Genomic DNA, 13562 nt, shown 5'->3' with positions numbered 1-13562 from the left:
CAGTGACTGTTCAAAGCTGCAATAGTGCTGAATGAATGGTACTTATGATGGGTCCTCGTAGTTCTGTCCATTACAGCATCCCCACAGTCACGTGATTGCAATCCAGGTGCCAGATTAACAATTACGACATCACAGCTGAGGTCACATGATTGGATTTCTGATGTTGCCTGCTGGCTTCCCACCTGCAAAGTCAATGAAGAAGCTAGCAGGAAGTCAGAAGTCACGGTCATGTGAGGTCCTTGCTTAACAATCCTCATAGTCATTGCTTAACAACAGCAACTGGGACTGCTGGAATTGCCATCACTAAGTGATGCAGTCACATGATGTTGTGCTTTATGGCTGTGTCACTTAGCAACAGCAATTCCAGTCCCAACTGCCATCATAAGCCGAGGATTATCTGTACTCTAAAATCAGTAGCTTTTGCATATAATTTGGACTACAGTATGCTTTATGTTAAAAATGTTTATTTTTAATTCAAACATGTCTTTTTTAATGTGTTGTGAAATATGCAGTTTAGATATCAGCATAGGCTATGTGATTTGCTTTGTAATAAATATTGAGATACTCACGTTAAGAACTGAAAATTGAAATTCATGTTTATAGTCATTTACACTGAATTAAAGAGAAACCTACCAGGACTTCACTAAGTTGTTCATAATCAAACATTTCATTTTCATATTGTTCTGCAAGTTCTTTGCCCAAGACAATGGCTTCTTCCCACATCTGTTAAAAATATAATTGAATTTTAGTTAACTTTTAAAAAATCTGTTTAAAATTCAGTTTTTAAAACTAAAACTCAGTAATATTTATTCCAACTGAACAACAGCAATAATAATTTCAATTTTATTCTACTGATTGACCATTCTGGTTAGCCATTCAAGGTGGTTAACCAGAAAGATAAACATAAAGAGTTAAGTAATATAAAAACATTTTAATGATTTCAGCATTAACCAGATTAAAACTGTCCTGGCTAAAGAGAAGTATTCTGACTCCTTTCCTAAAGGCAGGATGAGTATGGAACTCCACAGTTTAGGAGCAATATAGAAGGTGGCTTGCCTGAAATGAAATAAATACTTTGCTTATTCATTTCCTCCCCCCAAAAAGGATAAGCACTTTCAAAACAAAGTTTCTTTAAACTTTTAAATTAATTGCCTATAAAGTAGTTTAACAAACTTCACTCAGTTCTAAAATTCAAACTTGCTCTGACGTTATCTTATAGCAAGATAAAAATGATGAATTTGCAACAGATAAATTAGACTTTTCAGATATTTATGTATTGAATTTTTATACTCCCAACACTGCTTTATACGCCATTCCCTAGAAAGCTTCAAAAATATTTTTTATTTTATATAGCCATTATATTAGATAACGTTGAATGCAGAAAGAGAACAAATCCAAACATAAATGAAAAACAGTAACACGCATCCTACTCAAAATGCTATACATGTAGCATCAGCAATACTCTTCTCCTGGCTTTCAATGACATCCTTTTCCGAAGAAAACTATTGGGGAGCCAGACAAAGAAAATAGCTGGGAGGTGATGGTAGGGCTCTTCTGTTAGAGCTCATGCTGCATAATTCCATCTTGGTATCTTTGCTTTTTTTCATCTTCATGAAATCTCTGGAAGGTTTGAACTTCAGTGTGTATGAATAACATTTGTTTGTTTGTTTAATTTATTTGTCTACTGCCTAAACCACAGGATTCTAGGCAGCTTACAGAAATTACAATAAACACAAATCAATATAAAATTAATAAAAATTGCACAGTTCAGTAAATACATGCCAGGTCTGTCTTCTCATATGTGATTAAATTGTGGATAAGGGTGGTTTTATTACTGACAGGCCTGGTATTTAATAGGTATTTGGTATTTAATGAACTTTACCTCTTTACCTTTCTTTATTTTTCTACCTTTCCCAGGGAAGTGGTGAAGAATCCTGAGTGAGTGTTTGGAGGATGTTTGGGATGGATAAAGATGCACAAACTGAAACATAATTCACATAAAATGGAAGTATTGCCAGTCAGAAAAGATGTTTATTTAGACTGAGGCCTGCAATCAGTCCCGAAAAGGCAGTATGCAGTCTGGGATCTCCCACATTTGATGTTACCTAATTACCAGACTTTTCAGAGGCATTGGTGGCATTTACCATCTTAGCCTATTTTACTGAGTTTGAATTTTGCTTTTGCAACAACAATTACATTGAGTATTCATTGTCATGATCTTGCTGAAATAAAAAAAGCCTCCAGTTTCCCTCAATTCCAAAAATAAAATACATTTCATTCTAAAAGCACATTAAAAATCCTTTAGATTTGGTTCTCTGTTTTTGTACAGCAATATTCTCTATGAAGAATAATATTTCATCAATGTCCATCTTATTTTTCTTTTCATTTTCTAATATTTCACAGCTATCAATGTCCAACTGTTTTCCCTAATACTAAAAAAAAATAAGAATATATTTATAAACAATCATCATGTAAGGATATATATGCTCATCACCTCTTCTTTATAGATTTATCAAAGGGTTTATCAAAGAATGTGATAAAATGTTTATGATGGAATAACTTCTCTTTGATATGTTTTATTGTTAATGAATGTGTCTCTAAAACTAAACCTTTAAACTAAACCTAACAAGAAGTGTTAACCTCATCACATTGCATCCCACTAACTTTTTAAATCTTGGAAAATGTCATTTTTATGTGATTTCTGAAGGACAGAATCACAAATCAAATAATATATCCTATAAGCTTATAGGATTATAACCATGAATACTATCTTCATTGCTTATTTAGCATTTTCTAAAAACCACATTAGTTAGATAAGCTTTTATTTCTAACATGTGATTTATGACTTTTATTTAAAACAACATCACTCTTTGTTATTTTTTATTTGTTAAAAAATGCAGGATTTTTTCATGAACAATACTTTATTTATGTTAATATCTAATGGGTGTAATATTGTTATTTCTACATGAATCAATAATTAAATATTCTATAAATGCATCAATTTTAATTTTTAATATGGTAAATATAGATAAATATAACCCATAACAAACAAAAACTCTTTTGGGATCCTTCATAATTTTTAAAAGTGGGAAGGGTTCCTGAGAGCAAAAAGTTTAAGAAAAGTGAGATAAACCATATTAGCAGTCAGAAAAGGAGTAACACAGTAACACTGACCAACAAAGATAATAAACTTTTTTTTTCCTCTTTGTGATCTCTCTTTCAATTAAATTTTTATTTTTTATTTTCCTTCAAGTTGTGATATGATTTTGTATCAGCAAATGACAAGAATTCTCTGGGCTGTGTAAAATAATTTGCCAAACTAAAGAAAATATACATATATATTGGACACAATTTAGATCGAGACAATAATTTAGGAGGAATGTTAGTGTCTCCTTCCCCAAACTGATGATCCCAATCCTATTTGTCTTCACCAGCTGCATTTGCCAGGTTGAAAATTTCTATAGGAATGTAAATCTGAGATACGCCACCTCAGTTTTTTATGCTCTGAGATGTTCATCACTGCAAAGCACAAAATGGATTAGCAAAATAGTAAATCACAGCAGTTAACAAGCAACAATTTAAAAAGAAACAAAACCTCTCAGTTTTCCTCTTCAGCTTTGGAATAACAAATAGACTTTATAAGTTTTAGATTAGACTTAGAACAGGTAAAGTTCTCCAATGACAATATATAACTACAAAACACCATTATGCCAACTGAGCAGAGAATAAAATCATGCAAGATATTCTTACTGACTCATTTAGAATATTAAAAACGCTTAACAGCACGTTTAAAGTATTACTTTACCAACAATATGAATCATATTTCTCTATGCTGCATAAAATATCAGGTATTCAGTAGACAGCTTACAATACCTTTTCTGTCATAATAAAAAAATGCAATTTATTCTGTTTTCTTCTTAAAGAATACAGAAGAATATATCAGTTTTCATTTTTGACCATGACCATGACTACATTGATGTAGTTGTAAGGAATTTTTAAGGCCTTTTCTATAAATTTTACAAACCATTGTTATAGCCTACCTGTTGCAGAAACTAGGAAAAAAACTAATATATTCCTACAAAGCAACAAGAATTACAGAAAGCTATTGATAGAAAAGAATGATATATGGGCATGGAATACTATGGAACCATAAGCTGCCAAAACAGGAGAAAAATATGAAAAGCCTTTTTCTCTGGGTAAAGGACAAACACACAGACACACACAGAGACACGTAATAAATATATAATGGCATTCTACACATATTTTAAGACCAGTTTCTACTATTCCATGAAAACTCCATAACGGTCTCCATATTCACCAAAGAATATTTATTGAGAATACAATGTGACTATCACAAATGCCTCTGAAAACTGAAATCTACCAATATTTTTTTGAAGGTCAATAATGTCTAATCTCTGCTGTTTCTAAGATTTCCTGCTTTGGTAAAAAAAAACAACTTTATTTATGATATGACAAGTTTCGAGAAGAATGAGCTACACTAAGAAAGATATTCAGTAAATGAAAGAATTTTTTTCCCAAACATGTTTTAAATATGTTAAAGAAAAAAGCTACCTTAAAAATGCACAAGTGAATAAAACTGGAGAAAATACTGTACAAAAATGACTCCTTTGAACAAAGAAAATACAACTTTTTAAAATGAAAGTAGAAATCTAAAGATGGGCCAGGGGATCAGAATTTTGGTACTCCTCATGTTGACAAGGAATCAAATTCTAAAAGGGAGATCCCCCTTTTAAACATGGAAATATTTACCATTTAAAATTCAATTTAAGCAGTTATATTCCTTTTTTGTGTTTGTGCCTTCAAGTCAGTCTTAACTCCTGGCAACTGTCTGGACAAGTCCCTGCAATTTTCTTTGCAAAATTTTTCAGAAGTGGTTTGCCACTGCCTTCTTCCTAGGCTGAGAGAGATTGGCTGCCCTAAAGTGACCCAGCTGGCTTTGTGCATAACGTAGGATTAGAACTCATGGTGTCCTGGTTCCTAGCCTTGTGTAATGGTTGCCTACTCCAATATACTCAGTCTCACAAGCCCGGGCTTTAAGATAACTGATTTATTAAAGGAATAGTGTGCAGATACAGACAAAGCTGAGAATAAAGCAAAAGCACGCGAAATACAAATCAAATACTGTTGCTTCAGTCCAACTCCGCCCCGCGCCCCATCGTAGCAATCACCCCATGCCAGATGCCACCCAGCGTCATAAACCGGCCTGGGAAAGTAACCTTGAAGAAAGACACCAACCCAAACATACATTCCAAAGATTACAGCCTCGCAGGGCTGGAAATTTCCAAGAAGGAAACACGGAGCAAGAGAGTGACATGTGAAACGTTACGATGTATGCAGAACATTGAAATGGAGAACATGACACTTGTGCCTTTAACCACAAGATCAAGCTGGGGCTCTCAGTGATATACATACATTTTAATTAATCACCTGTTTAAAATATTGACTTAGGAAAATGTAGGCACTTTAAAAGGAATACATGAACCTTATATTTTCAGAATCAGAATTCACATTTTACCCTTTACTGAATATCCAGGGTAGGGGATTATCTATATGCCACAACAAACTGATTAGGTGTATTAATGAAGAGAAGATATGCTCCAATGATGGGGAAGCTTATACCATAGTTTAATATGAGCTAGTCATATAGATATAGATAGATAAAATAAAGTTCACTTTATTTCAAATATTTTTATTCTGCTTTTCAGTATAAGACAAATCCATAAGTAAAGAGTACTTTGTTAACCAATAGCCCCTGCAGCCAAAGTAGAAGATCCAAGTAGAAAAGGAAAGGAAAAAAAAATGAAATTTTGAAAAGGTTCATTTGAGTCAGTTTGGAAGGAGAGCGGTGAGGAAGAGCAGCTTTGTTATGAAAAAAAAGGGATGTTATACAGTAAAAACTTAGAAATTACCTGAAATAAGGGAAGTGTTAGTGAAACTTGTGAAGAAACTATTACAATATAAGCATTCAATTTGCATATTTTACTGACGAAGAGTGTTGGGTTACTTACATTTACTCCTAGTTAAAGTGAAAGAGTTATACAATTCATTCTAAAAAGGTCAGACATCAATGAAGTTATTTTAAAAATGGCACTAAATTGTAAGATATACTGTATTAGAAAGACCCAACATGCATTCGGCCATATTATTTCTTTGGTTTAAAGTTTACTTTTATTGCATACAAATGCAAGTTGGGAGCTTCCATGGTTTTCTTTAAAAATGAACGGAGCAGCTACTGGGGGTAGGGAGGGCAGGCTAATAACATCCAGCATTTCAGGTGATTCCCTGCTGAGACCTAGAAGAAAATTTCTTGAGTTGCATTGGGGGAAAATCCTCTGCACCAGGATAAGGGAGAAAATGGAGGAACTGCTTTCTTCTCTCTCATAACTTAAATGTAGTAAATAGCAGTGCTCCACAAGTGATTCTAAATGCCTTCTCAAGAATATTTTTATTTTCTGTTTTCTTCATAGCTTCTTTTGATCAACCTTTTCCTCCACTTTTTCCATTTCCTTTTATCCTGTGTTCATTAATTTTCTTCTAATCCCCTTTTTGTTTGCAGCAGAAGCAACAGCCCACCTTGAAAAGTGGCCATTTTAGAGCATGTTTCATATAAATAAGTCTCATATGCATGAAGGGAAATAAATATCTAATATTTTATTCCAAAATTGTTTATCTAGTCATTAGAAGTAGTAAAGTTAATATGGATAGACAAATTACCCTTCTACAGTACACTTGTAATCACCAGTAAAGCACAAGATGTACTTCAGTTGATAATTAGAGACTATCTCTGTGGCTTTCTAATCAACAGCAGTGGAATATGGAATGATGAGCCCTCTCAGGAAGTCAGTTTTCTAAATATAGATCTATTTTATCTTTCTCTTATTATCAGTCTTTAGATGGAAGATTCCCACAGGTATTACTCAAATGTGTATGCCTTAGTAGTTGAATTTCCTTGATCACCCTACTGATGACAACCTTAGGAAACTAGTTCTGGGTTTTCATTTTTTCATTTGAGATGCTTCCTTGTCTCATTTATTTGTCCTCTACTGAAAAGGCGTTTAGAAGTTTCCTTCACTTATTTCTTATAAACAGCTATACATGCTTCATAGGGTGTCATTCAGATCTTTACACAAATTGACACTGAAATTTTCTTTAGCTTTTTGTACATGAACTGTGAGAACAATTTATTTGAAATGCTTTTTTAAAAAAAAAGGAAAAATTTTGACAGCTCTGAAACTAGCATTATCAATTTAAATGTTATTAGGAACTGTTACTATTAACTATATCAAAAAACCGCTATAACACTACTTTAATAATGTTCCTTTCCTGGATTTACTTCTTTTGCTTATTTCCTATACATCTGCAGTATAACTAACATCTAATACAAATATAGATTGTAACCTTTCAGTTCTCTCAGCTAAAGGTAATTCATTGACCCAAGCCCTACATATATGTAATATCATCTGAAAGATGGAAAGGATCCTTGACAAAAAATGAGGCACTTAAGAAATAATGTTATGGGATAAACACAGGTTATAGTCAAATGTCACATGTAATTTGATTACTGAGATAACCTGTTTCTTGTTTATATTGACTCATAAACTAACCCAAAGGATCAGGTTTGCATACCACAGTAAGACAGACAGACCCCCCCCCCCCAAGTAAGGTTAAAATTAACTAAGGTTAGCTTGCTATGCAAATATAGACACTTGGTCCTTAACTGACTTGGCTTCATGTGCTGATTCCATTTTTGCTGAGTAACAGTTATGCAGATATGAAGACAACTCATGAAGGATTAAAATATATCCCAGATGATTTGACGATCCTATACACTGTAGACTACTTAGGGTACTTAGACTTAGAATACTAATAACTGGCTATACTGCTGGAGGTTTGGGATATTATAGTTCAGTAATACATGGGGACTTAGGAATTAAAATAATTGGATTAAGCATTTCTCTTGCTGTCAGGAAAAAAAAATCAGCTCAAGTTAATTGTCATGGTGCTTTGCTGAAATCAAGATATGCATTCCCACAATCTACTAAGAAAATTACCCAGTCAAAAATGAGATACGGTTACACTGGCAAGACTTGTTCTTGACAAATTCATATTGCCTTCTGGTAATGATCACACTGTTTTCAAGATGCTTACAGATATATCTCTTTATGATCTGTTGCAGAATTTTCCCAAGTATTAATGTCACACCGACTGGTCCTGGGTCTTTTTTTTTTTTCTTTCCTGAAGATAGGAATAACATTTCCCCACTTCCAATTGTTTGGTATCACCCCTTCCCTATATTTCTCAAAGGTTCTACCAAATTATCAGCTATTTCCTTCAGAACCCTGGAATGCAATCATATGGCCCTAGAGATTTCAGCCAGTTTAAAGAAAATAGATATCCCTTGACCATGTTTCTGTCATTCTCATGTTTCAGTTCTTCCCCTTCATTCTGCTCTTTATAACTATTTGGTGGAACAATTACTCTCCTGAAACTGAATACAAGATGGGAGTTGAGCAGTTCTACCTTTCCTTTGTTACCTGTGAGTAGCTGGTATAGAGATTTCTTTCATCTTCCTTTTGTTTTAAACACACTTGAAGAAGCCCTTTTCTTAACAGGTCTTTTTTTTTTTTGCCAACTTCAGCTCATTCTGAGCCTTAACAATCTTTACAATACATATAGGCACTCTTCCTTGGTGACCAATCATTTTTCCCACTTGTTATATATGTCCTTGTTTTCAAAGAACTGTACATTCATGTTGACAGAGGGTAATCTACCTGTTTAGTAGCTTCTTCCTAGTATGCAATAAAGATTATTATCTCTTCAGGCTGGGTTGTGAAACTAAGTACTTAAGCTGATTTCAAACCTGAACCTAGCCAAGCTGTGACAAGTTGAATGCCTGAGATTTCTTCCAAGGTCATGTCTGAGGCCCTGACAATATCCTCCTCCTTTCTGCAGTGCACAAACCTTACTTCAGGGTTTTCACTTCCAACCAACACAGATTTCACTTTTTAAGATGGCGCTGAGTCAGCATGTGTATGTAGAGCAGGTATGATTTGTGGGAGGATTTTAGTATGTTGTGGAGAGTTAGAGAATTGGATATTTGGTCTGTCTGGTGGAGGAGTCTCTGGGGTTTGTCCTTCAATCGAAATAAATTGGACTGGTTTTCCATCTAGCCCATGTAGCTTTTAATTCTTGCTGGGCTGTTTGGCGGCTTGAAACAGGATTGCGTGTGGCCTCCAGGGCCCATTCCCTTACCTGGATCTGTGGCTGGAGCGCGGCTTGGAGAGCTAGCCTTGGTGGCTTGGAACCGGCGGAGGTGGCTGGATTGTAAAGCCCCCAGGAATGTGGATTGGCAGCCTCGCACGGGAAGCGCTTCAGGCCTTTTATATCAATTGGCAGCATGGCGGAGGGAAGGAAGCCGGCATTGAAGATGGAAGAAGCCCCTATTGCCCTGCAGGAGGGACTGTGCCAAGGGGTGAGGAGATGAGGAGGGTGAGGCTGCTGGAGTATGTAGCCACGTGAAGGTGAGGGATTTGCTGTGGCAGAAGCAGAGCTGGGCCAGGCTGGTTGCAATGGTGCGGGTTCTGCAGCTACAGCTTCCTCCCCCCTGCGGGCGGGCAGCCATTTCACCTCCTCCCTGGCTGAGAGTTGCTGATAGGGTTAGGCGTGTGCCCTGGATTTTGTCCCCTGTCTCTGGGTGAGAGCCGGGGAGGGGTCTGAACCCAGGGATTGTATAATTGGGGCCTGAGCAGTCCGGTGAGAGGAGACTGGCTTATGGCAAGGAATGGTTGGTGTGGCTGGTGGATGGGGTTTAAGGAGGTGACCCTTAATTAACTTGAGGTGCTGAGTGCTAACACTGCAGAAGTACCTGAGGTATTAAGGAGTTTTTGTCAGGATTGTAGATTGTTGTGAGGTGGGGGGTGCAGGCCTGGGCATGGATTTTGATAGACAGGGCAGGGGGAAGGGTTCTGAAGGGATGAGGGCAGGCTATAATATCCCAGTAGTGATGGGTAGAGGGAGAAATGGCGGGAGATGAGGGGCAAGATTTGTATGTGGAAGGGGTCACAGGTATATTGTTCCTGTGGCACATTCCAGCCCCTCGAACTCACTCCTGGGTCCCGGTTGGCAGACTTTCAAGGCCCTGGGCTGTTGGCTGCTGCTACTGAATGCCAGGTCAGTTTGTAATAAGGCCATCGTCATCCATGATTTGATCATGGATTAGAAAGCTGACCTGGCTTGTATTACGGAGACCTGGCTGGGAGAGGAAGGGGGAATCCCCCTTTCTGAAATATGCCCAGCTGGTTACTGGGTGTGGCACCAGCCGAGACTCCAGGGTAGGGGCAGTCGGGTGGCAGTGGTCATCTGAGACACTTGGGAGCCATCCAGGGGTGCTGCTCCTCAGATTGCTGGGTGCAAGACCCTGTTTGTTAAGTTGGGCTCTAGGGATCAGCTGGGACTGTTGCTATTGTACCAGCCTCCCTGGTGCGTAGCAACCTCCCTGCCTGAGCAGCTTGACTCTGTAGCCGGGTTGGCGGTGGAGTTCCCCAGGCTTATGGTCTTGGGGGATTTCAACCTGCCTTCCTTGGGGCAGGGTCGGAGGTAGCTCAGGAGTTCATGGTTACCATGACAGCCATGGGCCTGTCCCAAGTAATCCAGGGCCCAATGCATAATGGTGGTCATTCGCCTGACCTGGTTTTTCTGTCAGAGCAGTGGCAGAGTGCTCTGAAATTGGGGGAGATCTTGGTTTCTCCCCTGTCATGGTCAGATCACTGCCTGGTGAGCCTCCAGTTCTCTGGCACTACCCCCCTCCGCAGGGAGGCTGGACCTATTAGATCAGTTCGTCCCACACGACTGATGGATCCAATTGGGTTTCAGAGGGAGCTCAGGGTTGTTCTGGGAAGTCTGCTACACGGTCCGACTGAGGCCTTGGTGGCCGCGTGGAATGAGGGAGCGGCCAGGGCCTTGGATCAGATCGCGCCTGAGCGACCTCTCCATGCCCATGGCTCCCTGTGGTTTATGGAGGAGCTGAGGAGGCTTAAGAGGGCTAAGAGACACCTGGAGCGCCGCTGGCAGAAGACAGGGAGTGAAGACAACCGAACACGAGCTAGAGCTGCTATTAGAGCCTACCTCGTGGCGGTAAGGGCGGTGAAACATGGTTATTTCTCCACCCTTATTGCATCTGCAGATAGCCATCCGGCGGCCCTATTTCGGGTGACTCGGTCCCTCCTTGGAGGGAGCAATACCGAGCTTCACCTGCAGGGTCGCTGTGAGGAATATGCTGTGCATCTAGCAGATAAAGTCGCTTGCATTTGCTCTACGTTGGACTCCAGCTTTAAGGCAGGGCCAGTGGAAGATACAGGGGCAAAGTCTGGCATGGTTATCTGGGGGGAGTTTGATCCAGTTGCACCTGAGGAATTGGACAGGGCCCTCGCAGCTACTAGTTCAGCCACTTCTGTATTAGATCCATGCCCTTCCTGGTTGGTCAAGGCTGCCCAGGAGGAGGCACGTGATTGGGTCTGGGCGGTGGTTAATTCCTCTTTGAGAGAGGGGGTGCTCCCACCGGCTCTTAAGGAGGCGGTGGTGCGTCGTCTCCTCAAGTGGCCATTGCTCAACCCAACCAGCCAGTTCTCTCCCCTCTCCTATTTAACATCTACATGAGACCGTTGGGGGAGGTGATCTGATGGTTTGGGGTAAGATACCATCAATATGCTGATGATACTCAGCTTTATATCTCTACCCCAGACCACCTGAGTGATGCCATGGATGTCCTGACCCAGTGCCTGGAGGCTGTAAGGGCCTGGATGGGGTGCAATGGGCTTCGACTCAACCCAAGCAAGACTGAGTGGCTTTCAGTTTGTGGGCCTCCGGGTGCTAAGGTTTTTCCACTTTTGGTCTTGGATGGGGTTGCACTGCCCCAGACAGACCCAGTGCACAATCTGGGGGTCCTCGTAGACTCACGGCTCCTGCTTGAAGAGCAGGTGGCAGCCGTGGCTAGGAGGGCCGTTGCACACATTCGGGTTGTGTGCCAGCTGCACCCATTCTTAGACCGAGAGGCTTTGCTCACAATCACTCATGCCCTTGTGACCTCCCGTCTGGACTACTGTAATGCGCTCTACATGGGGCTGCACTTGAAGAGCATTCGGAAGCTTCAACTGGTGCAGAATGCATCTGCACAGATAGAAAATGGTGTCGGGTACTCGACATATGTAATACCACTGCTACGTGAGCTGCATTGGTTGCCAGTATGCTTCTGGGTGCAATTCAAGGTGCTGGTTGTCACCTTTAAAGCCCTTCATGGCTTGGGGCCAGGTTACCTAAGGGACCGCCTTCTCCCAGTTGTTTCTGCCTGCAATTCGATCTAGTAAGTTGGGTATGCTGCAGGTCTGGTCAGGCAGAGAGTGTCATGAGTAAGGATGGCGAGCAGGGGGCTCTCACCCAGACTGTCAAGCGCATGCGTAGCACTGAGGAACTGTTCAGCCATTCAAAGAGACACAGATCGGGACCGCCTTAACCTTTGGGGTTTATATGGCTGGGTTTTCCCACGCTTTCTCAGTTTGTTAGGATTCTTGTTAAGTACTACTAATACATATTAGAGACCAAGTCCTCGCCTCAGTGTGTTTCCTGGTAATCAGGACAGAGAGTGTCAGTTGGCGGGAACTAGAAAATGTGTCTTCTCTCCCATAGTGCCTGCCCTCTGGAACATCCTCCCTCCAGAAATTAGGATGTCCCTGACCCTGTTGGCCTTTCGTAAGGCCGTGAAGGCCTGGCTTTGTGCCTGGGCCTGGGGCCTCGAGTGTGTGGATGGTCCCATCTCTTGGCTGTATTAACATCCATGCATTGTTCACTTGGTAGCCATGTATATTTATTTTGTATTTATTTTATATTTTAACTGTTTTAATTGTAATTGTTTTAACTGTTTTATAGTTCTATTGTTGTAAGCCACCCAGAGTCACTCGCTGAGATGGGCGGCTATAGAAATCAAATAAATAAATAAATAAAAGTGGCTATGCTTTGGCCAAACATATTTTATCAATCTTATGAGGTATAATCCATGTTGTCCAACTGTCCATCATCCTGAAAATTCAAACTATGACCCTAAAAACCATATCTCTTCCACCAGTATTCTTCTTTCCTTTTCTATGGACTGGAAGGAGGCATAAAAATATTCTATTTTTTTCATGTTCTGTCTTATACTTGTTTTAATGTTTTTTTTAAAGTGTTTAATAAAAAAATTAAAAATAAAATAAAAAAGTCACCATCTAACACAATGGTGTTATTTTTGTCTTCTTGCAGGATACAGTTGCATCCCCTCTCCCCTTGTTTCTTTGCTGCAATATCTCTCTGTTACTCTGAAGCCTTAAAGCTGTTTCTCAGTGCAGAATATTTATTTATTTACCACATTTACATACTGCCTACTCCTTGTGATTCTAGGTAGCTTACAATATATAAAAGTTACAACATATATAAAACCACTGTAAAAAAAAAACCAATTAATAAATAACATTATTAAATACTGTTCTTTAAAATCTTGCTATCCTCAAGCC

At 39.4% G+C, this 13562-nt stretch overlaps 1 protein-coding gene across 2 annotated transcripts in view; it reads right to left on the bottom strand.

The window, feature by feature from the left end:
- Positions 1–13562, bottom strand: part of DOCK1 (dedicator of cytokinesis 1) — a 489239-nt gene that overhangs the window by 67465 nt on the left and 408212 nt on the right. For both annotated transcript variants that reach the window (XM_063307341.1, XM_063307342.1), the window contains exon 39: positions 634–723. In XM_063307341.1, coding sequence (XP_063163411.1) covers positions 634–723 — 90 coding nt within the window. The remainder of the gene's footprint in view (positions 1–633; positions 724–13562) is intronic.

Source organism: Candoia aspera, chromosome 6, assembly GCF_035149785.1.
Source record: "Candoia aspera isolate rCanAsp1 chromosome 6, rCanAsp1.hap2, whole genome shotgun sequence".
NCBI lineage: Eukaryota > Metazoa > Chordata > Lepidosauria > Squamata > Boidae > Candoia > Candoia aspera.
Note: the sequence above shows the minus strand (reverse complement) of the source record. Positions and strands in the feature narration are given on the sequence as shown.